Genomic DNA, 21390 nt, shown 5'->3' with positions numbered 1-21390 from the left:
ACGCGTGTAGCACGGGTCTCTTGGGAGTTGCTCCACAAGGGTAAAGGGGTCCAGGAAGCCTGGATGCTCCTCAAGATGGAAATCTTAAAAGCACAAGAACAGGCTGTCCCTGAATGTCACAAGGCGAGCCATAGGGGAAGAAGACCAGTGTGGATGTACCGGGAACTATTGTTGAGACTCCGGAAGAAAATGAGTCAGTGCCCTCTGGAAGAAGGGACAGGCTACTTGGGGAGAGTATGAGGAAGCTGCTAAGGTATGCAGGGAGGAAGTTAGGAAGGCAAAAGCCTGACTTATAGAATCAAAGAATCATAGAATTACGCAGGTTGGAAAAGACCTTGAAGATTATCAAGTCCAACCACAGCCTAACCAGTACCCTATCTAAAAACCCTCTGCTAAATCATATCCCTGAGTACCTCATCCAAAACAGCTCTTGAACACATCCAGGGATGGTGATTCAACCACCTCCCTGGGGAGCCTATTCCAGTCCCTAACCACCCTTTCTGTAAAGAAGTTCTTCCTAATATCCAACCTAAACTTGCCCTGGCGCAACTTGAGGCCATTTCCCCTCATCCTGTCACTTGTCACTAGTGAGAAGAGACCTGCCCCACTCTCACTGTAAGAACCTTTCAGGTACTGGCAGATGGCAATAAGGTCTCCCCTCAGCCTCCTTTTTCCCAAACTGAACAGCCCCAGCTTCCTTAGTCTCTCCTCATAGGGCTGATTCTCCAAGCCCTTCACGAGCCTCATTGCCCTTCTCTGGACCTGCTCCAGTACCTCCATGTCCTTCCTGTGCTGAGGTGCCCAAAACTGGACACAGTACTCGAGGTGAGGCCTCACCAATGCTGAGTACAGGGGCAGGATGACTTCCCTAGTCCTGCTCACCACATCATTCTTGATACAAGCCAGGATGCCGTTGGCCTTCTTGGCCACCCGGGCACACTGTCGGCTCATGTTCAGCCGAGCATCAATCAGTTCCCCCAGGTCCGTTTCCTCCACACAGTCCTCCAGCCACTCCGCCCCCAGCCTGTGGCGCTGCCTGGGGTTGTTGTGGCCAAAGTGCAGGACTCAGCATTTGGTCTTGAACTCAGATTGGCCAATGCAGTAAAAGGGATAAGAAATCTTATTACAAGTATATCAATGGTAAGAGAAGAACCAAGGAGAATTTCCATCCTTCACTTGATGCAGTAGGGAATGTGACCACTGAGGAAGGTCCTCAATGCCTTCTTTACATCTGCTTTTAATAGGCAGATCAGTTATCCTTAGGGCATTTTATGCCCTGATCTGGAAGTCTGGGATGCTATGCAGAATACACCCCTGGTGATTCAGGTGGAGATAGTTAAAGAGCTCCTCCTCCATCTGGACTGTCACAAGTCCATGGGACTGGATGGGCTCTACCCTTGAGTGCTGAGGGAGCTGGTGGGGGTAATTGCTGAGCCGCTTTCCGCCATCTACCAGCATCCCTGGTTATCTGGAGAGGCCCCAGAGGACTGGAGGCTTGCCAATGTGACTCCCATCTACAAGAAGGGCTGTAAGGAGGATTTAGGGAACTACAGGCCTTTCAGCCTGACCTCGGTACCAGGTAAAGTTGTAGAGCAAATCATCTTGGATGAGATCACACAGCATGTGCATGGTGTCCAAGGGGTCACGCCCAGCCAGCACAGGTTCATGAAAGGCAGATCGCATTTGACTGTCCTCATCTCCTTCTACAACTGGGTGACCACACTGGTAGACGAGGGAAAGGCAGTTGATGTAATCTACCTAGACTTCAGCAAAGCCTTTGACATGGTCTCTCACAGTATTCTCCTGGGGAAAATGTCTGCCCATGGCCTGGACAGGTAGACCCTTCTTTGGGTAAGTAACTGGCTGGAGGGCCATGCCCAGCATGTAGTGGTTAATGAAGTTAAGTCCAGCTGGCAACCTGTTACAAGCGGTGTCCCCCAGGAGTTGGTACAGGGGCCCGTCTTGTTTAATATCTTTATTGATGAACTACATGAGGGCACTGAGTGCACCCTGAGTAATTTTGCAGATGACACCAAGTTGGGAGGTGGTGTTGATTTGCCTGAGGGTAGGGTGGCCCTCCAGAGGGATCTGGATAAGGTGGATCACTGGGCTGAGGTGAATGGGATGAGGTTCAACATGGCCAAGTGCCGGGTCCTGCACTTTGGCCACAACAACCCCAGGCAGCGCTATAGGCTTGGGGCAGAGTGGCTGGAGGACTGTGAAGAGGAAAGGGACCTGGGGGTGTTGGTTGATGCTCAGCTGAACATAAGCTGACAGTGTGCCCAGGTGGCCAAGAAGGCCAGTGGCATCCTGGCCTGCATTAGAAATGTGTGGGCAGCAGGAGCAGAGAGGTAATTGTCCCTTTGTACTCAGCTCTGGTGAGGCCGCATCTCTAGTACTGTGTTCGGTTTTGGGCTCCTCACTACAAGAAAGACATTGAGACCCTGGAATGTGTCCAGAGAAGGGCAACAAAACTTGTGAGGGGTCTGGAGCACAAGTCTTATGAGGAGCAGCTCAGGGAGCTGGGGTTGTTTAGCCTGGAGAAGAGGAGGCTCAGGGGAGACCTCATTGCACTCTACAACTTCCTGAAGGGAGGTTGTGATGAGGAGGGGCTTGGCCTCTTCTTCCAGGCAACAAACAGGATCTGAGGAAATGGCCGCAAGTTGTACCAGAGGAGGTTTAGGTTAGACATAAGGAGGAACTTTTTTTCTCAGAGTGGTCAGGCACTGGAATGGCTGCCCAGGGAGGTGGTGGAGTCGCTGTCCCTGGCAGTGTTCAAGATGCATCTGGATGAGGAGCTATGAGAGATGGTTTAGTGACTGTGGTAGCAATGGTGATGGGGGGATGGTTGGACTAGATGATCTTGTAGGTCCTTTTCAACCTTGTGGTTCTGTGATTCTATGAAAAACGATATACTAAGACAGAAAAGGAACACAGAAACAAAACTGTGATGACAACTATATATCAGGTTGCTGGAAAAGTAGTCCCTCCTATTTATTTCCATGGAAATGACAACAGATAAAAAGAGCACAACAACAATATTTGATAGAGCAAATTCTCAGCTGCAAATATTTTTTCAACACAGACAAAATTATTAGCTATGCTTTTTTGCCAGTGATGAACAAGAGCCTGCATGCTGTGCAACTTGAAATCTGCATCAACATAGTTGACCCAGTGTCACTGTCACCACTTCTGAAACACACCACCCACCACTTAACATGCACACATCCACTGATTGGTCTCCATAAACATTCAGGTTTTTCCACATGGAGGAATTCAGTTCCCTACCTTTACTGCATCTGCACTTTCATGTCAAGATGGTATTCAGAGTGCCCCTTTGCTGCCATTTATCACATGGAAACAATATGTAACAGGATATTGGTGGGAAGGTTCAACCTCTAATGCTAACCCACTGACATCTGCCATTGATGCTGTGGGTCAGCATAATAAAATAGGAGGCATTACTTTCAGAGCAGCCATCATATATGTATATAAATGAATAAATGTACACAAAAGTAATGCCTATTCACCGACCAACACCTCACCCTCTGACTGATGCCTAGGAGCCCCTGAGCAGCAGCCACTCCCAGCCATGTCCCACAGCTTTATGACCTTCAACATGGTGCTACATGGTATGGAATCACCCGATTCCCAGTTCAGGCCACCTGGCCTGGCTCTGCCCCTTTCCCTGCCCTGTACCATCATGGCCACAGCTCTTCCCCACTGAGTGGCCTGACCTGCCCTGACTGGGCTGAAACCAGGACAATATCCAACCCTTAATCAATATCAATTATATCATACTTAGGCCCCACCCTTTCCCATATACCCCCATTAGTCACAGATATGGTCTTTGGGCCATTCCTCTAAATTGTCTGTGGAGTTCATTCAGTTCATGACTTTGGGTTCCATCTATCACAGCAGTCTTTCAGGACAGGAGGGATGGTGCATGGTGCTGGATCGTTGCATGCTGGAGCCAGTTCTGGTTTGGAGTAAAATGTCAGAATTCATTCTTTAATTTGGGTGATGGTTACTGTAATAGCGTTGATAAAGCAGCAACCATAGCAACAATAGCAGTGATGACTTGCAGTATTATATAATTCAATTATTGGCTGTTCTCACCCAGCATCGGATCCCCTTGAGGTTCATACCAAGTTTCCCCATTCTTCTACATTACTCACCAAGTGCACCCAGGTCCTTGAGCATGGATGACTTGCCTTCGCCTGTGGTAGGAATAACCCAGACAGTCTTGTCCAGCATGTTTTTCATGTCTACTACAGGGACTTTATCTCCTTCTACAGTGCACAGGAAGTTTGATTGGGCAGGGCCAGTTCTATTGGCAGATCACCAGGTGCTGACTGAGTGACTTTTGCAAAATGTGTGTCCTGGTGTTCGAATGTTGCAGTACCCATTGATCTCAGTGTAGTTTTTAACAGTCCATTTTATCATTCAGTTTTCCCAGAGGCTGGTGTGTGATAGGTGATGTGATATGCCCTCTCAGTGCTGTGCTCTTAGGCCCAGGTATCTATGAGGTTGTTTGGGAAATGAGTCCTGTTGTCTCACTCAGTTCTTTCTGGGGTGCCATGTTACCACAAGACTTGCTTTTCAGTGCCCAGGATAGTGTTTCAGACAGAGGCATGCAGTATGTGGTATGCTCCCAGCAATCTGGATGTTGCTTCCACTGTTGTAAGCAGATGGTGCTTGCCATGGTGGGTTTGTGGGAGTGTAATATAATCCATCTGCCAGGCCTCCCCATATTTATATTGATATTGTTCTCCATACCAAAGAGGTTTTATGCACTTGGCTTGCTTAATTAAAGCACGTTTCATGTTCATCTATAACCTGTGCAATAGTATCCATGGTCAAGACCAGCCCTCAATTCTGAGCCCAACATCTCTTTCGTGATGACATTTATGTGATGTACCTTTACAGTCATGTTCTCTACCTGAGCAGCAGCGTCTTTCCGTAATGCAGCAGCCCAGATGGGTTTGCCTCTTTGCTGCCAGTTATTCTGCTTCCATTGCTGTAACCACTCCCATAGCACATTGGTGACCATCCATAAGTCAGTGTAGATGTAGAACACTGGTCAAGTTCTCTTGTTCAGCAGTATCTAAAGCCAGCTGGATGGTCTTCTGCAAATTGGCTCAATTTACCTTCTCCTTCAACAGTTTCTGCAGCTCATCATGTATCATCATAGTATCATAGTATCTTGCGTGTTGGAAGGGACCTTAGAGATCATCGAGTCCAACTCCTGGGATTCAAGACCTCTGTGTAGCAAAGCGGCACTTGCGCCACGGGGGATTCGAACCCGGGCCTCCGGTGTTGCAAGTGGCAGTTCTTCCACCATGCACCACCAGGGACTCTGTACAGCCTTCCACCTCTGATACTTAGAATCATAGAATTACCCAGGTTGGAAAAGACCTCGAAGATCATCAAGATCAAGTCCAACCACAGCCTAACCATAGTACCCTATCTCTAACAGCTTTCTGCTAAACCATATCCCTGGGTACCACATCCAAACAGCTCTTAAACACATCCAGGGATGGTGACTCAACCACCTCCCTGGGGAGCCTATTCTATTACCTAACTTCCCTTTCTGTAAAGAAGTTCTTCCTAATATCCAGCCTGAACTTACCTTGGCACAACTTGAGGCCATTTCCCCTCGTCCTGTCACTTGTCACTAGTGAGAAGAGACCTGCCCCACTCTCACTGTAAGAACCTTTCAGGTACTGGCAGACGGCAATAAGGTCTCCCCTCAGCCTCCTCTTCCTCAGACTAAACAGCCCCAGCTTCCTCAGCCTCTCCTCATAGAGTTGATTTTCCAAGCCCTTCACAAGCCTCGTTGCCCTTCTCTGGACCTGCTCCAGCACCTCCATGTCTTTTTTGTACTGAGGTGCCCTAAACTGGACACAGTACTCGAGATGAGGCCCCACCAATGCCGAGTACAGGGGCAGGATGACTTCCTTAGTCCTGCTTGTGTCCTTTTTCCAATTGCTTTGTCAGTGCCCTATTCCCTAGAAAGACTGCCCAGTAAGTCCAGACTGTTATGCCAGCACTGGAGCAGCAGGGTGACAATGTTCTTGCCTGGATGACAGCTGAAGTCTTTTCACTTGCAGCTGACCGACAGTTAGAGATCGGACAATTATTGCCTCTTTTATGAATTTTGAATTCCTCCTCCTGTCCCTGTGGCAAAAAGACACAGAAGTACAGGAAACAGTGACAATCACCCTTGTACTTAATTCCTAAACTTCTGAGCCAAAATGACTCCTTCCTGACCTCCTTCCCCTTCCCCACCATCTCTCCAATTCTTTTTTTCTTTTTTTCTTTTCTTCTTTTCATCCAATGTTGACTTGTTTGGATAAACTCAAGTCCCAGCATGATGAACACCCCAGTGCTCTGTGCAGAATCCTCTGTTTCTGTTTGTGACTCAGGTGAGGAGTTGTGATTTTTGGTCTTAATGAGGAGAAGCCATTAAATGTTTAAGTGAATTGCTGCATATCCCTGTTTGGTTCTTCCAGCCTGTGTCCCTTTTACCAATTTGGCTGAGATTGCTTGTTGTTTCTGTGCATAGGGATGTCCCTTCCCAAGACATGTACCATTACAACAAGTCAGCCAGAAGCTCTGTTGTTCTGCTGGAATTACAGGAAATGTGTTTTTCCAGGTTGGTCAGAGTTGCAAAATCACAATGTGCAAAGCTGTCAAAACCTTTCATGTACATGAGCTGATGGAAGGACTGAGAATAGAAAGAGATCCTGTCTGGGACAGAGTACAAAATAGAGTGCTAATATTTATGTTCAACCTTGAGCACATCCGAACAACCTCTGGGTGATTTGGAAGCTGGTGCATGTGAGATGAAATAATATCGGATAGGTGTAAGGAACTGTGTACTTCATACAGCCTCTGAAAACTGTCTTCAATGCATAGACAGTATTTATCCATCTTTAAGAAAACTTGAGAAATCACTTCCTTGACTTTCAGTTAAACCTCTTTTCGGCAGGAAATTGTTGTAAAGTATTGACTGAATTGTGCTGGCAGAGCAGAGAAGAATGTACATAATCTGGATTGTAAAGGCATGTGGAAAAGTTTCCATGCTTCAGAGCACTGGTGACATTGGTTTTTCTTGAGAGGAGAGCCCTAGAATTACTTTGCTGTGCAAAGTCTGAATGCAGCATGTGTTCAAAGTGCACAACTGCTTACTACTGTGTGTGGGTGGTAGATTCAGCTGGAAAATATTTGATGATGCTGAAGAACTTCTGTGATGTGCTGCAGCTGTAATACCTCTTGTATTAGTCAAACAATGCACTCCAGCTACCTTACCCATCACATTAAATATGACATATACTTATGACACAAGTGTTTGTGTGGCTTGCTGCCATCTTGCATTCTCAGCTAAGGTCAGTGTTTCATGGTGCATCCTTATTTCCAGGCTTTTCTCATCTGTGATGTTACGTTCTCATTTCCTGAACAGCTTTTTGTCTCTTGGTAAGCACAGATTTTATTTTCACATTATCTTCATCATAATTAAGACCCATTTATTCTCATCATCACAAAAACAGTTCTTGAGAGGAATCTTGAGAAGTCCAGAACTTGAGAGACTCAGGAGAATGTTCTCTGTTTGCCTCAAAGAATACATTTTCCTTAGTATCCTCCTGATTCTACCAGCCAGCTTTTCTGCTTCTGTTTTCATAGATACTCATTTGTGCTTATTTTGTTTTGGCATTAACCTTTATTTCACTGAAGCTTCTAATTCCTGGCTGGTCTCTGATCCAGCTGTGCAACCATTGCAACCTGTAGCCTGCTAACCAACATTAGGAGGATCAGAAACAGCAAGTTGTACTTTTCCAGACAGTGCTCAAACAATAGCTGAAAACTCATTGCCAAAAAGGTATCGCATTTCCCTTGCAAATATAATGTTCAGTGACCTTAAGCATCTTACAGCTGGTGAACAGCTGGATTCCTTCCATCAAGTATCCTTTTATCTTTTTCTTGTTTCCCAGGGCACCAAACCTCTACCTGCTAAAACATCTCGGTGGTGAAGAACTGACACATCTTAGCCCCCTTGGAATCACAGCTGGAAGCTGCACTGCTCTTTGTCCTAGTTGTACTTTGTCCATAGGCCACTGTCGTGTGAATGGTGCCTACTACAACATCATAGTATCATAGTATCATAGTATTGTGCGAGTTGGAAGGGACCTTAGAGATCATCGAGTCCAACTCCCGGGATTCAAGCCCTCTGTGTAGCAGAGCGGCACTTCTACCCCCTGCTCCACAGGAGGGGATTCGAACCCGGGCCCCCTGGTGTTGCAAACGGGAATTCTACCGCTGCGCCACTGGAGGCACATGTACAAATAGAACACAGTCATGGTGGTTATAGTCATGTTTTCTGCAATACCATTGCCAGCAGGACTCTTGTTTGGTCAGAGAGTATACATGGAAACTCAAAGGGTTTTGAGGTTCTCCATCCTAAAATTTATCATTTGCTAAATTTATGTCTCATAGCTTCTATGCAGTGCCAGAGCTGATAGAACTGTAACCTTATGATGCCACAAGCTCAACTATTCTTTCCTAAGGTACATAATTTTTAAGTATTGTAAGTGCATAAAAAGGATTAAATTAAGAAGCATCAGGTGTAAAGGAAGCCTCCTTGCTGCCCTGTAATAAGCCACAGCTTAGCTTGAACATGAAAGCAATTTTAATACTGCATTTCACTGAGTAATTAAAAGATGACAAGAGACTAAGCAAGAGAATATTGTGACCTGTAGTCTCATATTTGCTTTTTCACTGATGCTGTTTTGAGAAGGGGAAAAAAAAACAGTTAAATACAGGGATTGGCCACTGTACAGAGGAAATGCATACAGAATCCATCCTGACAGCTCAAGCACAGACTTGAAAGAATCTCACTAAGGGTGCCATTAAGGCTATTAATAACACATTGGTCATTTTGTAGCTTTGCTTCCAAGCTCTAACAAATCTTGAACTCTTTATTTTGACAGAATAAACAATAATTATTTTATCTTTGCTTGGTTAGAAGACAACCTCAAAGACAAGTGTCATGCATTGGATGACCTCTTTCCTGTGTGGCAATCAGTACTATAATGCTGGAAAATATTGAGGATGTTCCAGAAATCTTCTGAAGTACTGGTTGCTCTGCCTGAAGTAAGAGATGGAAGGAACATAACGATGACCTGCTCTTGTACTTGTTCTACTTAATTATTTTCCATCTCTTGGGAGAGTTTGGAGGGATTCGGTCTGTAGGTTGAGATTTTTCTTTTGTATCTCACCAGCCATAGGGAACACACTCAAACCAACTAAACTTAAGGACCACATCTGAGACACTCTGGAAGCAAGTAAGAGATGGCAGGCATTGCAATTGTGTCTTTTCTATTGTTTCTTTTTTCTCCTACTGATAAAACCTACCAGTGACAGTTTCCCTTTGATACAGTAACCTGCCCTGGAAAAGTGGCCTAAATCCTAGAAAATCAAAGCAAGTCTCAGGAAATGCTGGAAATAGCATTTCTGTCTCTACCAAGCTTGCAGTATTGCAATATCAGTCTCGCTTTTGTGCGTCATGGTCTTTCCAAAAGGAGGGCATGTTACAGGTCCCCATGCTCATTTTAAAAGATACTCTGAAAGATGAAATAAAGACTTTGTCTGTAGCTTTTCCCATGTGTTTGAGGTAGTAACAACATTCTTATAAACACAGAAAACTGTGTTTACATTGCAATGGTTAGGGCCAGAGAATAAAAGCTATACTACAGTCTCAGTTTCTGCATCGAACTGCCTGTAGCAATTGAGTTGGATTTGAGATCTGAGGCTGTAGCTCCTGCTGAACTAGTTCATGTACTACATTGAGCTTTACTTTCAACACTTATAAGACTGAATCTTATATTTCATGCAGGTGCAAAGAGATTTGCATCTGTCATTTCTGCCTGCTTTTCCTGTCCCTTGAAATTTAAATATGAGGATGGAAGTGAAGATCAGGGTCTTGGGAGGCCTGTGGGCTAGTGTTACTTTGAAGCGCAATGGGAACACAACATGTAGAGGACAGTGCTGCAGTTTAGAAGCTCATGCATAGGATGGTTGGTTGTGCCTTTTAAGCTGTTGTTACCACAGCCATGTACTGCAGGGCTCAGTGGGTCAAGTTGTTGGAGTACAAAGAAGAAACAGCTGCTGTGATGAACTGGGAGACCTCTCCCATTCTGGTCTGCAGGAGATCAGGAGGGGAGAGCCAAAATCCAACTGTGCACCGTCTCTGTGAACTGGTGAGACCTCATTCAAACTAAATGAAATCTCCTTGTGCTAGATGTCTGCTATGGAACAGGGGAAAAATATTTTCATTGTACTGTCATTCACCTATCCCTTCTGCTTCTAAAGTGTTGAATGTTTTACTCTAGTCTTAGGGCATTGCAAATCATTTCCCTCCTTTCATGCACAAACCTACACATTTCCTCTGCCCTTTTTTAGGGCTGTTTTCTCCCACTCACAATATCAAGGAGTGAAGCATCCTCAAGCCTTTTCTGACTCATTACAAATGTGATGAATATCTTAGCAAGAAAGGTGAAGATGCAAGAGCACTGACAGCAGTCTGTCTCTTTTCTGCTGGGTGAGGTGGCCTCCCATCAAAGCCAAGTGAAGCGTGGCAGCGCCAGGCAGCCTGGAGGTTTGGACTGTGGAATGCGATGCTGTGCAGTTAAAGGAAACCTGTTTTCAGAGCAGGCATGTTTGCACTCCCTTTGACTCATGGGTCAAAACAAATTTTGGACTATAAGGAGCCACAAAGAGGCAGCAAACCTTGCCAAAAAGGCAGCAAAGCAGGGCATAAGCAATTCATGACATTCCTGGAATGCATTCTCCAAGAGACAGAGAAACCAGTGAGGAGGTGCTCTGCTGGACCTCTGTTCTCATCAAATGGAGAAGTTGATGTGGAATATGAAGCTCAAGGACAGCCTTGGCTGCAGTGATCGTGAAATAGCAGAGCTCAACATTCTTAGGGCAGCAAAGAGAGCAAACAATAAGCTTACTACCCTGGGCTTCAGGAGAGCAGATTTGGTTCAGCTCAGGGATCTGCTGTCCACTGACTGGATAAGAGGAAACATAACACCCATTTTTTAAAAGGGAAAAAAATAAGAGAGGTTTCTGGGAAGACCTTATGATGGTCTTTCATTGTTTACAATTGGCCTGCAAGAAAGCTAGAGAGGGGCTCAAGAGAGTGTAGTGATAGGGCAAGGGGTAATGGCTTTGACCTAGCTATTAAAGGGGAGATTAAGTTCGATGTGAAGAGGAAATTCTTTACCGAGAAACAAATGCGATAGCTGTGGCTTGCAATAGGTGGCAGCACACCAGTACAGTCCTGGTTCGGTAACATTCCACTTGCGCTCTTGCAGCTGCACTATCACTGTTACTATGTGTACAGAAAGGGATTTTCTTTCCTCTCAACACTGAAAACAAGAGGTGTTTAAAACATTCTTGTTCATTTCCTGTCCAATAAAATGTTTCTATTTTATACATTTTAATTGATTTTTTTTTTCTTTTTCAATCTGCATCAATCTACAATCAACTTAATTTCTGTATTTTGAAAATCACTAGGTACTTTGGATCACATTCACAGCTATGCTAACTGCTAAGCAATGGGCTTCTTTGTGCAAAATTTCTGCCTTCAGATTATGTATCTGGAGTTTTTGTATGGCTGGAGACCAGCTCCACAACAGCCAGCAGGCAAAGCAGAGACCACTTACTGGAAGCAGCTGGGAATTTAGAACAACTAATTATGTTTCAAATTTATTTGTTAGGTTTCCTCTGTACAGTCTCAAAAATGCAAAAGCTACACTTGCATAAAAAATATATGAAAGTAACTAAAGTACCTTCTAACTGCCAATGTCCAAGTCAGTTATGATAAAAATATATTACCTTATGGATTGCGCTTTGGCATTGAGTGGACATCATAATTCCTCTACAGAGTTGCTCCTAAACCTCCAAGAACTTGTCATTTACAATATTCAGGAAACAACTTCTTACATTAGAAAAAAAATACTATAAAATGTGAGTAGAATATTTTACTGTTTACTTTAACAATGCAATAAACATTAATCAGATTTTACCTATTTGACCACACACAGACGTGTTTTCAGCCAAACTGACTCATAAAAGACAACTTGTATCACTTGATTTTCCTTCTGTTTAGCTAACACATCCCAATCCTGCCTCATTGGCCAAGACTGAAATTCATTAATTTGCTACCCAATTCACAAAAATCTGAGCATAATTTAAATATTTCCTCAGTGATTCATCAAAGCTCCAGTTCACCAGGCTGCAAGAGAAAAAAATAGTCAGAATATTTTGATTTGTAGACAAAATAAGAAGAGAGGGGCAAATCAAGCAGCAGAGCGTGTATGTTCAGGAATGTGATAACCATAGGTTTGGGGTGCAGCACCTTCCTCCTTCTGGGGTCTGCAGCTCCTGAAATAAGGAATTTGTGATCACTTTTTCTGAAATGAGGAACCTAAAGCAACACTTAAGTAAAGGCCTGTAGCAGAGGGGTTGGAACTAGATGACATGACATTAAAGGTCCCTTCCAATCCACAGCATTCTGTGATTTTATGACTGTGTTAAAGGCCTTGCACATGTCCAGGTAGATGAGATCAGTTGCCTTTCCTTTGTTCACCAATGCTGTCTCTCCATCCAAGTGGTTTAAAGTCTTTTTTGATAGTTTTTTTATTTCCTAGTCACAACTGCATGTGACTTAGCTTGAGAGACCAAAAGTAGATAGCAGTTCTCTGGCTTTATCATATCTGATGTCCTCTTGATGCAGGTATGTTGTCACATGCCAGTTCCCATCCAGAATATTGAGAGATGCAGGATTTCAGTCTTTGGTGGGGTTAGATTGCTCCAGGATGGGCTTTGTGAATCACAGTTTGAAACGAAGTGGTTGATGTGTTGACTTGCTTATTTTCTTAGTCGATATTGTCTGGCAGCCAGCGGTATTTATTTTGTTTGATACCAACATATTTGTTCCATAGATAGGAATGATGGTTTGGGCTTTATAGCTACACTTTTAGAGAAGTTGCTGTTCTAATTCCACTATGCGCCACTTGCAATTTTAATGACATTTTGCAATAAAATCCTCTGTGTTTAGCATGTCACCAAGGACAATTGTCTGTTTGCTAAGAAAATGGGCAAAATGGCTAGAGGAGAAAAGAGGGAAAAAGCAACAGCAGTCTTTTGAGTATCGAAAGTGGTGTGATGTGCATTTACTAGGGGACCCAAGTGGAATTTGCTGGGGCAGTAGCCTTTTTTGAGGGGGAAAAATGTGCTGTAGTCTGTGTTCCTGTTGCTGAAGCTACATCTTTGAATCCCAGCTGAGTTCAATGTGGAGAGCGGGGACAAAGACAGTGCGGTTCAGTCCCTGTCCCCAGGCTGTGCTGTGTCAGACTGGCTGCTGTGCCCACACAGGCCACAGATGGGGCCCAGTCTGGGCTTGCTGGAATCTAGTTAGAAATCCTGACTGCATGGGTTGTGGCAGCAGCTCACAGGCAGTGAGTGGCTTCCACATGCAGCTGTGGCCCTGCTTTCTTCTAAGTGGCCCTGAGATAGAGCTGCACTGGAGGAATCAGTGATGCTGTTGCTACTGATCTCAGCTAGCTGCTGAGGACTGGGGGTTGGGAAGGGAAGGCAAAGGGATGAGGGAGGAGATGAGGTGCACGAGGGGGCACAGACATACTCCTCATGGGGTGCAGCCCTGGAGTGGAGAACACTGGGGGTCAGAGCCATTTGTGTGTCACAGGCACATGATGCTGTTGGCCTCTTGTCACTCTTATGCTGCTGTTTTCCTCCAACAGAGACAACCTGGGAGCGGCCGAACAGTGTGCCTGGGACCCCAAAGAGCCCTGTGACACAGCAGAGCCCAGCAGGTACTGTGCATTGCCACTCCTGAGCGCTGCATTGAGTGAATCGCCTTCTCTACCAGCCAGCAGAGCAAACAAAAATGCTGTGATTAGGCAGGATTTATACTTCATGTCCATAGTCCTGTAGTCCCATGTACCTGCTCAGGGCTAAGGTGGTCCTTCCTGGGGCACAGAGGCCAACAGCAGCTGCCAGCATTGGGGAGCACATCTGTCTCTCCCTCCTGCTTCTTGCAGCTGTGGGAGAAACAGGTTCAGGGAATGTGGGCTGCCTGCAGCTGCTCCCTGCACAGCTCATGTACACGAGGACTGTATTAACACATGGTTGCTGCAAGGCTGACCAGTTTGCTTCTGGGGGAATCTCATACCAGAATCAGCTAAAAATCTGCAGGGGCTGCATGAAGACAGAGTAAAGCAGAAACTACACGAGAATAAAAAGGGTACTTCTAGCAGCTGACTGTAAACAATACAGTCTAGAGAATGTCTTCAGCCAATTTTTTGTCAAATTGATGCGGGTCTGTATTTACTGAACTGAGAGGGAACCATGCTTGAACACTGTGTTTTGCTGTGACCAAAGGATATGTAACATAGCTGCACTTATCTCTACTTAGACCATTATTCTTTGCTCATTATTTTCCAACCATACAGCTGTGTACATAAACCATAAACATCTTACAAGGCATGTTTTCTTGGCATAACAGCCCATCTCCATGAAAGCCTTGCTTTCTACATACCCTGCTTCTTCAGTCACATCATGTTATCAAACTGTGGGATGCAGGAACTGTTTGGCATTTTGGGACCTCTTTTTTTGACTCTTCCAATTCACTCACTCCTGTTATAACTGCTGATAAAAGCCTGCTGCAGGGTGCTGAGGGCAGAACAGGCCCACGGGCTGAGTTTCAGTACAGTACACAGACTGATATTCAATTACATGACTTGTTTTTAAAATGTGCAACCTGCAGCAAGCCTGCTCACTTCTTACATGTTCTTACAGTGAACGGCTACCACATTTCTGGAACCCCGGTACACCAGCTAGACTCTGTTCATATGAATCTCCGAAAAGCCAGTGGGGACCCCCAGGTAAGTTTTGGGGGAAAAGGTCCAAGCAGTGTTATCCACACATAAGTGGATGTCTGCTTAAGCAGACTGAGAGTCTGGTAGAACAGGATGTCGAGAGGCATTTTCTTTAAGGAAGTGTCAAATCAGTCAGATTCATTGCATCTAGAAAAGTCACTCTTTGTATTCTACTGGTAAAACAGTACAAAATACCAAAATACTTTGAATTTTTGTGTCCTATCGCTCCTTTTGGAAAATTCCCTGAGGCCACTTCAGTCATAATTAACAACCCTGCCTTTTCAGCCTGAACTCAGAGCTTGTCTCCAGCACAGTCCTCTCTAGAGATGAACGTCCGCCCATGCCTCTATCTTATTGTATTTTCTTTCAGCCTTCCCACCCAAAGACATTATTCACAAAGAATCCGAGTGACGCTGTTTTATGGATTACTTCATCCATGTCAGCGTGTCCTTTTGCAGGCCCTCCTCCTGCCTTTCACAGCCTGTGCCACACCCATCACCACCTCTGGCTAGCATTCCAGATGCTGACTTGTTGACAGTCTCCCTCATCTGTTTGGCTAAATTGTCACTCAGTATTTCTGCACTGCTGATTGCAACACTTCTTGTCTCCAGGAGAGTCTTCCCTGCAGATCTGCCAATGCAGCACAGGGCCCTCTTCCAGCTCCTCCCACGAGGTTCTTTGTTCCCTGCCAAAGCAGCAACAGCTGAGCAGTGTTGCTGGGTTGCACTCCTGGTGTGTTGTGCTTCCTTGTCTGCTGGCTGGGAAAAAGGGCACAGGACCTCAGTTCTGTTTCATTTCTCTTATTAGCTGCTAAATTCTTTTGCAAAGCAGCTATTAGAACGCTCCCTACAAAATGTGTTTTGTGCTGCCTCAGAGTTCCTCTGAAGTCCTGTTTCTTGGTCTAAATTGTATGTTGTCTGCCAGCTGCCCCACTTTGCTTTTACCATCTCCCTTACCATTTCTAGGCACTGGCCTTCAGTGCTGTGCTTTGCACTAGCAGTGCTCTTTCAGCTGAGCCTGTGTTTCTGGGTTCCTTTCCACATGGATTCATGGCATTTCCTGGTACACAGTGTGTCATTTCAGGCTCCGCGTCCATGATCAACATCTCTCACTTAACTGACTTGCATTGTTTCTTCTCTGAGCATCTTACATAGGCTGGAGATGGAACATATGGGCACCAACGGAAACTTAAAACCATTTTAATAACCTCTACAGCCATTGGTGGACTCCAGTGTTGAGAGAACCCAGATCAACTTGCAGGCTCTGACTTCTTTTAACATAAGCAGTATAAATCTTTGTGCAACAAATGCCATTTTCCAAAGGTATCTGCTTTGTCTACCAGCAAGTCTGCATAACTGACTCCCCCAGAACTTTATTTCTGGTATTTGCAGTTTTTATGGTGCTGAGTCTGACTCAGGTAAATCTTGTAGACTCAAATCACCTTTGTGCTTGGATTTGCTTTAGAGATACAGTTTCCATGCACTTTTCAGCTCTGATGAGATGACTCAGGTACAGGGCCTAAAGGAGTCCTGTTCGTGACTTCCTCCATTCACTTCAATAGCCTCCATCACACTTTCTTTCCATTACTCTTTAATTATCAGTTTTCCCAGACTCAAGTCCTGGCTTCATTTGTGCCCTGAGCTTGAGAGCAGCTTCTGTCCACACCCACGTTGGAGACAGCTTTTCCTGGGAGCTGTGGATGCTTTTGCAGAAGAGCCCTTAGTAAGGAAGAAGTCCACTGTGTGCTTGCTGGTTATAGGAAGGGTTCTCCAGACCCCAGACTCTGGCTCAGTTGTGCCCACTCCAGTCCCCGTTCCCGGGCTGCTCTGTGGTGACTGTGACTCTGCAGCTGCTCCCAGCAGCATGGCTTTCTCCTGAGACAGCCGCCTCCAGGTGTGCTGCAGGAACAGGGCAGCAGCCACCACGCAGACGAATGCTCGGGAAAGCTCAGCCACAGTTCTTGGAAACAGGTCAAGGAGGAATGAGCTACAACTGAGCGCGAAGCTGCGCCGTGCCGTGCTGGGCAGAGGGCCAGGCCTTGTTGACGACTTCCTAGATAGCAGAGCCGCGCTGCCCGCACCGATGAACAGTCACAAACGAGCAGCAGAACAGTTCCACCGATCTCGGGCTGCAGCTCAGAGTAAATGCCGCTGCTCAAGGGTTGCAGCAGAGCCCAGGGTGACTCAGAAACGCTCCCCCCACACCGCCCCGCGTCACCCGCAGCCTCCGGGCACAGCAGGGGAGCCCTGGGCCCAACGCTGAGCCCAGCGCGGGCGGGCCGCGACTGTGGTGTGTGGCTCCGCCCCGCACAGCACTGCGGGCTCTGCTCCCGGCCCGGCCCCGCTGGGCGCCGGTCGACACCCCTGCAGCTCTGAGGAACGCGGGGGGTGCGGGGCGGTGCTGAGCCGAGAACCCGGCCGGGATACGCCGGGCAGTCCAGCGCTGCTGACAGCGGCGAGAGGGCGCAGTCCTGACGGCTGGCGACGCCGCCTCCCGCTCCTCCCCGCGCCGCCGGGCTATGGGGTCCGCCTAGCCCCGGCACGGCCCGTGCCCGCCATGCTGGGCTCCGAGCGCGCTCTCGACGATGTCATCCGCTTCTCTCCACAGACCCCGGGGTCCCCGGCGGCGCCGCGGAGGCAGAGCAAGGAGAGCAGCCTGACGGTGAGTTCGGCCGTGTGGCGGTGCGGGGCACGGGGAGCGATGCCTGCCCAGGACGGGGCGCTGCGGGATGGAATGAATGCCGCGCGGCGGGATCTGCCGCCGGCGAGAGTAGTTCTGCTCTGTTTGAACAGTGCGTCCGGGGGGGCCCAGGAAGGCTTCGGGGTCTCTGTAGCGAAGAACTCATCCCCGGGACGGGTTCGCTGATGCTGGCGGGGCCCTTCCAGATCGGGATGTTCTGTTCTGGCCGTCCCACGGGGTTCTCAGAGTGCAGTTCCTGTCAGATTTCTCCGTTTGGTTCTGGGGTTCTGGGATGAGCAGGAGGTGAGGGGGTACTCGAAAAGGGATCTGACTGTGGGTCCTGACCAAACGCGCTCCACTGTGGGTCGCTGCCCGGCCCTGGTCTGTCCGGACTCATTGAAGCAACAAAGGGTGAGAAAGGATTAGCAATGGGGATCACTGCCCTGTGGGAGAACTTTTGTCTTCTCAAAGAGGCATCAGAAGTTGTTTTTCTTTGCCAGTGTCCAGTTGAAGATTTCTGGTAAAGGCAGAGATTTTCAGTATAAAGTGATCATCAGATTTGCTTTGAATACATATATATAATTGATAAGATGTTCAAAGTGTGAGGTTTACAGACACTGATGAACTCTGCAGGACTCGTGACTCCATCTGGAACACGGCTTACAGTTGTGGACTCCTCAGTGTTGAACAGATGTTTGAAATCGGGAAAGAAATCAAAACAAATTAATGGAAGTGACTGGGCTTGCTACGATTCATTGAAAAGGAAATAAAGATTAATGAGAAGACAGACAAATTGCAGTGGTAAAAAAGAGGGAATAAAGGTATCTGCTCTATCTACTCTGCTCACAGCCTGCTCCCTGTCTGAGTATAGAGCAGGATGGCAGCAGGCTGCGTGGGTAGCCCTGAGAGTACAGACATGGTCTGTGTGTGCTGCAGAGAGCAGAGCATGAGAGCACCTGTGTTTGTGAAAGACTCGCTTTGTACTAGGCGAGGACACGGGCTGCTCATTGGGGTGCTTTTCCATGTCATATTTGCTGGTCTGTGTGCCATCTGGTAGCATCTGCAAAGCAGTCAAATGTTGTGTGTTACGTAAGGGTCACTGTGTGCCTTTCTCCAACAGAAGTCCGGAGCTTTCAAGTACAATGCTTCAGACAGGCAGAACCAAGCTAATTTTAACAGCCACTTGCTTCAAGCCACTGCCTGCGTCAAGGAAGCGTTATGAAAAATAGCATTCTCAGATGGAGTGTAAACTGTAAAGCAATGTAAATTCCCTCTCTGCTGCCCCCTCCCTGGAGGTTTTATTTGTTCAACACTGCTCCAGCTGGCATTGGGATGCTTTGGTTAACAGGGCCGCAGGGCATGTCCTTAGCTTGCTTTTGAATGGCTTTCCTTGGGCTGCAGCAGCACTCAAGCATAACCTCTTGTGAAGAGGATTTTTGTCATCAGTTTGGGTCTGTCAGACCTCCATTCAAACAGAAGCCCACTGATAGAGAAGTTGCAAACATCAGGTCATGACACCTAATCAGCAGCTACAGCCCAGCACCCTGTTTAACTGCTTTCCTTGGGGGAATGGGACCTTGTTACTGTCTTCCAAGGAATGTAGGTGTCTTCTCTATGTCTGAAGAGCACGGATTTACTCTTCTGGTAGTCCTGAAGGCAGGTGTGAGCTGGAGTATGTATCCCACAGGAAGAAGAGTATGGCATTCTCAGTAAATGAATATTACCAGCATTAAGGATCAGTTTTCACTGGAAAGGAAACTCTGATGGATTATATCATAGGCTGCTACAAATCTGCCATACGCGCAAATTATTGTTTCTCATAAGGAAGCAGAAGTGCAACTCTGTGGTCCACATTGATTTTGAAGTGAGTTTCAAGGTGTATTTACTAGCTTTAGCATGGATTGTTTGCTGTCTGATTTCTGAAGAGATGTCCCTCTGGACAGGAGTTTTGTCTGTGGAAGCTGAAGCAGTAGATGAGGGAAGGTACAGTACATGTTGTGTACAAGGGAGAATAGAATTGTATTTCACCTGAAGAGCAAGAAAACTGAGCATGTCTGATGATACAGTAGTTTCTGAGTGTGGATTTCTTTCTAAGAAATGTTTTAGTGCTTAATGAAGGTAAGACATGACTCAGAAAATGATGGCGTTTATATTCCTTACATTGGACACCCAAATGAACATGTGCTGTGTATGGAAGAGGGGCAGCCTGCATGCAGTAGCTTAGCATTTTGTGCATCTGACATAAAGAAATTAACACAGTGCAAGGCTGCCTATTCAGCAGTGTTCTCTGCTCTGCCCTAGGGTTGACAGCATGGCAGAAGCTATCAGAAATCCACTACTTTGGTGCACACTAAGCAAATGGTTTGCAGACATTTCTACAGATACATGAATGAAGAAGCTTCCTAAACACTTCTGGCAGAACCTAATGTTCTAAATACAAAGTGGATGAGTTTTCTTTGTTAATGTTCAGAGCTTCAGTTGGCTTTTCTCCCTTCCTGTCGTGCTACAACTGTGACATCACTGCCACATACAAATCTGTGATGCTGAAGTTACTTAGACACTTGTCATTTACCTGGATTTGAAAAGGCCTTTGACATGGTCCCCCATCACATCCTTTTCTCCAAATTGGAGGGATGTGGATTTGATGGGTGGACCACCTGATGGATAAGGAATTGGTTGAAGGGCCGCAGAAAGAAGGTGCTGATTAATGGTTCCATGTCCAGGTGGAGACCGGTAACAAGCAGTGTCCCCTAAGGGTCTGTCTTGGGACCGGTGCTCTTTAACATCTTTATCAATGACATCGACGATGGAATTGAATGCACCCTCAGCGAGTTTGCTGATGACTCCAAGCTAAGTGGTGCGGCTGACATGGTGGAAGGAAGGGATGCCATTCAGAGGGACCTCAGTAGAGTTGAGAGGTGGGCCTGGGTGAACATAATGAGGTTCAACACAGCGAAGTGTGAAGTTTGGCACTTGGGCCAGAGGAACCCCAGGCATTTATACAGACTGGAAGGAGCAGTCCTTGAGAGTAGCCCTGCAGAGAAGGACCTGGGGTCCTGGGACAAGAAATTTAACATGAGCCAGCAGTGTGCTCATGCAGCGCAGAAAGCAAATGGGATCCTGGGCTCCATCGGAAGAGGGGTGGCCAGCAGGGCCAGGGAGGTGATTGTCCCTCTCTACTCTGCTCTTGTGAGGCCCCATCTGGAGCACAGTGACCAGGTCTGCAGCCCCCACTACAAGAAAAACAGAGAGCTGTTGGAGAGGAGGGCCACAAAGATGATCAGAGGGCTGCAGCACCTCCCCTATATAGACAAGCTGGAAGAGCTGGAATTGTTCAGCCTGGAGAAAAGAAGGTTGTGGGATGACCTCATTGCAGCCTAAAGGGAGTCCAGGAACAGGAGCGGAGTCAACTGCTTGAAAGGGTAGATAACAGCAGGACACAGGGAAATGGTTTTAAGTTGGGGGTCGGGGGGGGGGAAGATTTAGGTTGGATGTCAGGGAGAAGCTCTTTACTGTGAGAGTGGTGAGGTGCTGAAACAGCTGCCCAGTGAGGCTGTGGATGCCCTGTCCATCCTTGGAGGTGTTCAAGGCCAGGCTGGATGGGGTCTGGGGCAGCCTGGCCTGGTGTTAAATGTGGAGGTTGGTGGCCCTGCCTGCAGCAGGATGGGGGGCTGGAAATTCATGATCCCTGAGGTTCTTTCCAACCCAGGTGATTCTGTGATAGACACAGCCTAAGCATGCC

General features: G+C 46.7%; 1 protein-coding gene across 5 annotated transcripts in view; it reads left to right on the top strand.

Annotated features, from left to right (window-relative positions):
- The window catches only part of GAS7 (growth arrest specific 7), a 104655-nt gene that overhangs the window by 45837 nt on the left and 37428 nt on the right, over nt 1-21390 (top strand). For all 5 annotated transcript variants that reach the window (XM_072351633.1, XM_072351631.1, XM_072351632.1 and 2 more), the window contains 3 exons: nt 13833-13904; nt 14890-14975; nt 17577-17630. In XM_072351633.1, coding sequence (XP_072207734.1) covers nt 13833-13904; nt 14890-14975; nt 17577-17630 — 212 coding nt within the window. The remainder of the gene's footprint in view (nt 1-13832; nt 13905-14889; nt 14976-17576; nt 17631-21390) is intronic.

This window comes from Excalfactoria chinensis, chromosome 17 (assembly GCF_039878825.1).
Source record: "Excalfactoria chinensis isolate bCotChi1 chromosome 17, bCotChi1.hap2, whole genome shotgun sequence".
Lineage (NCBI taxonomy): Eukaryota > Metazoa > Chordata > Aves > Galliformes > Phasianidae > Excalfactoria > Excalfactoria chinensis.
This window is presented reverse-complemented; position numbering and strand designations above follow the sequence as displayed.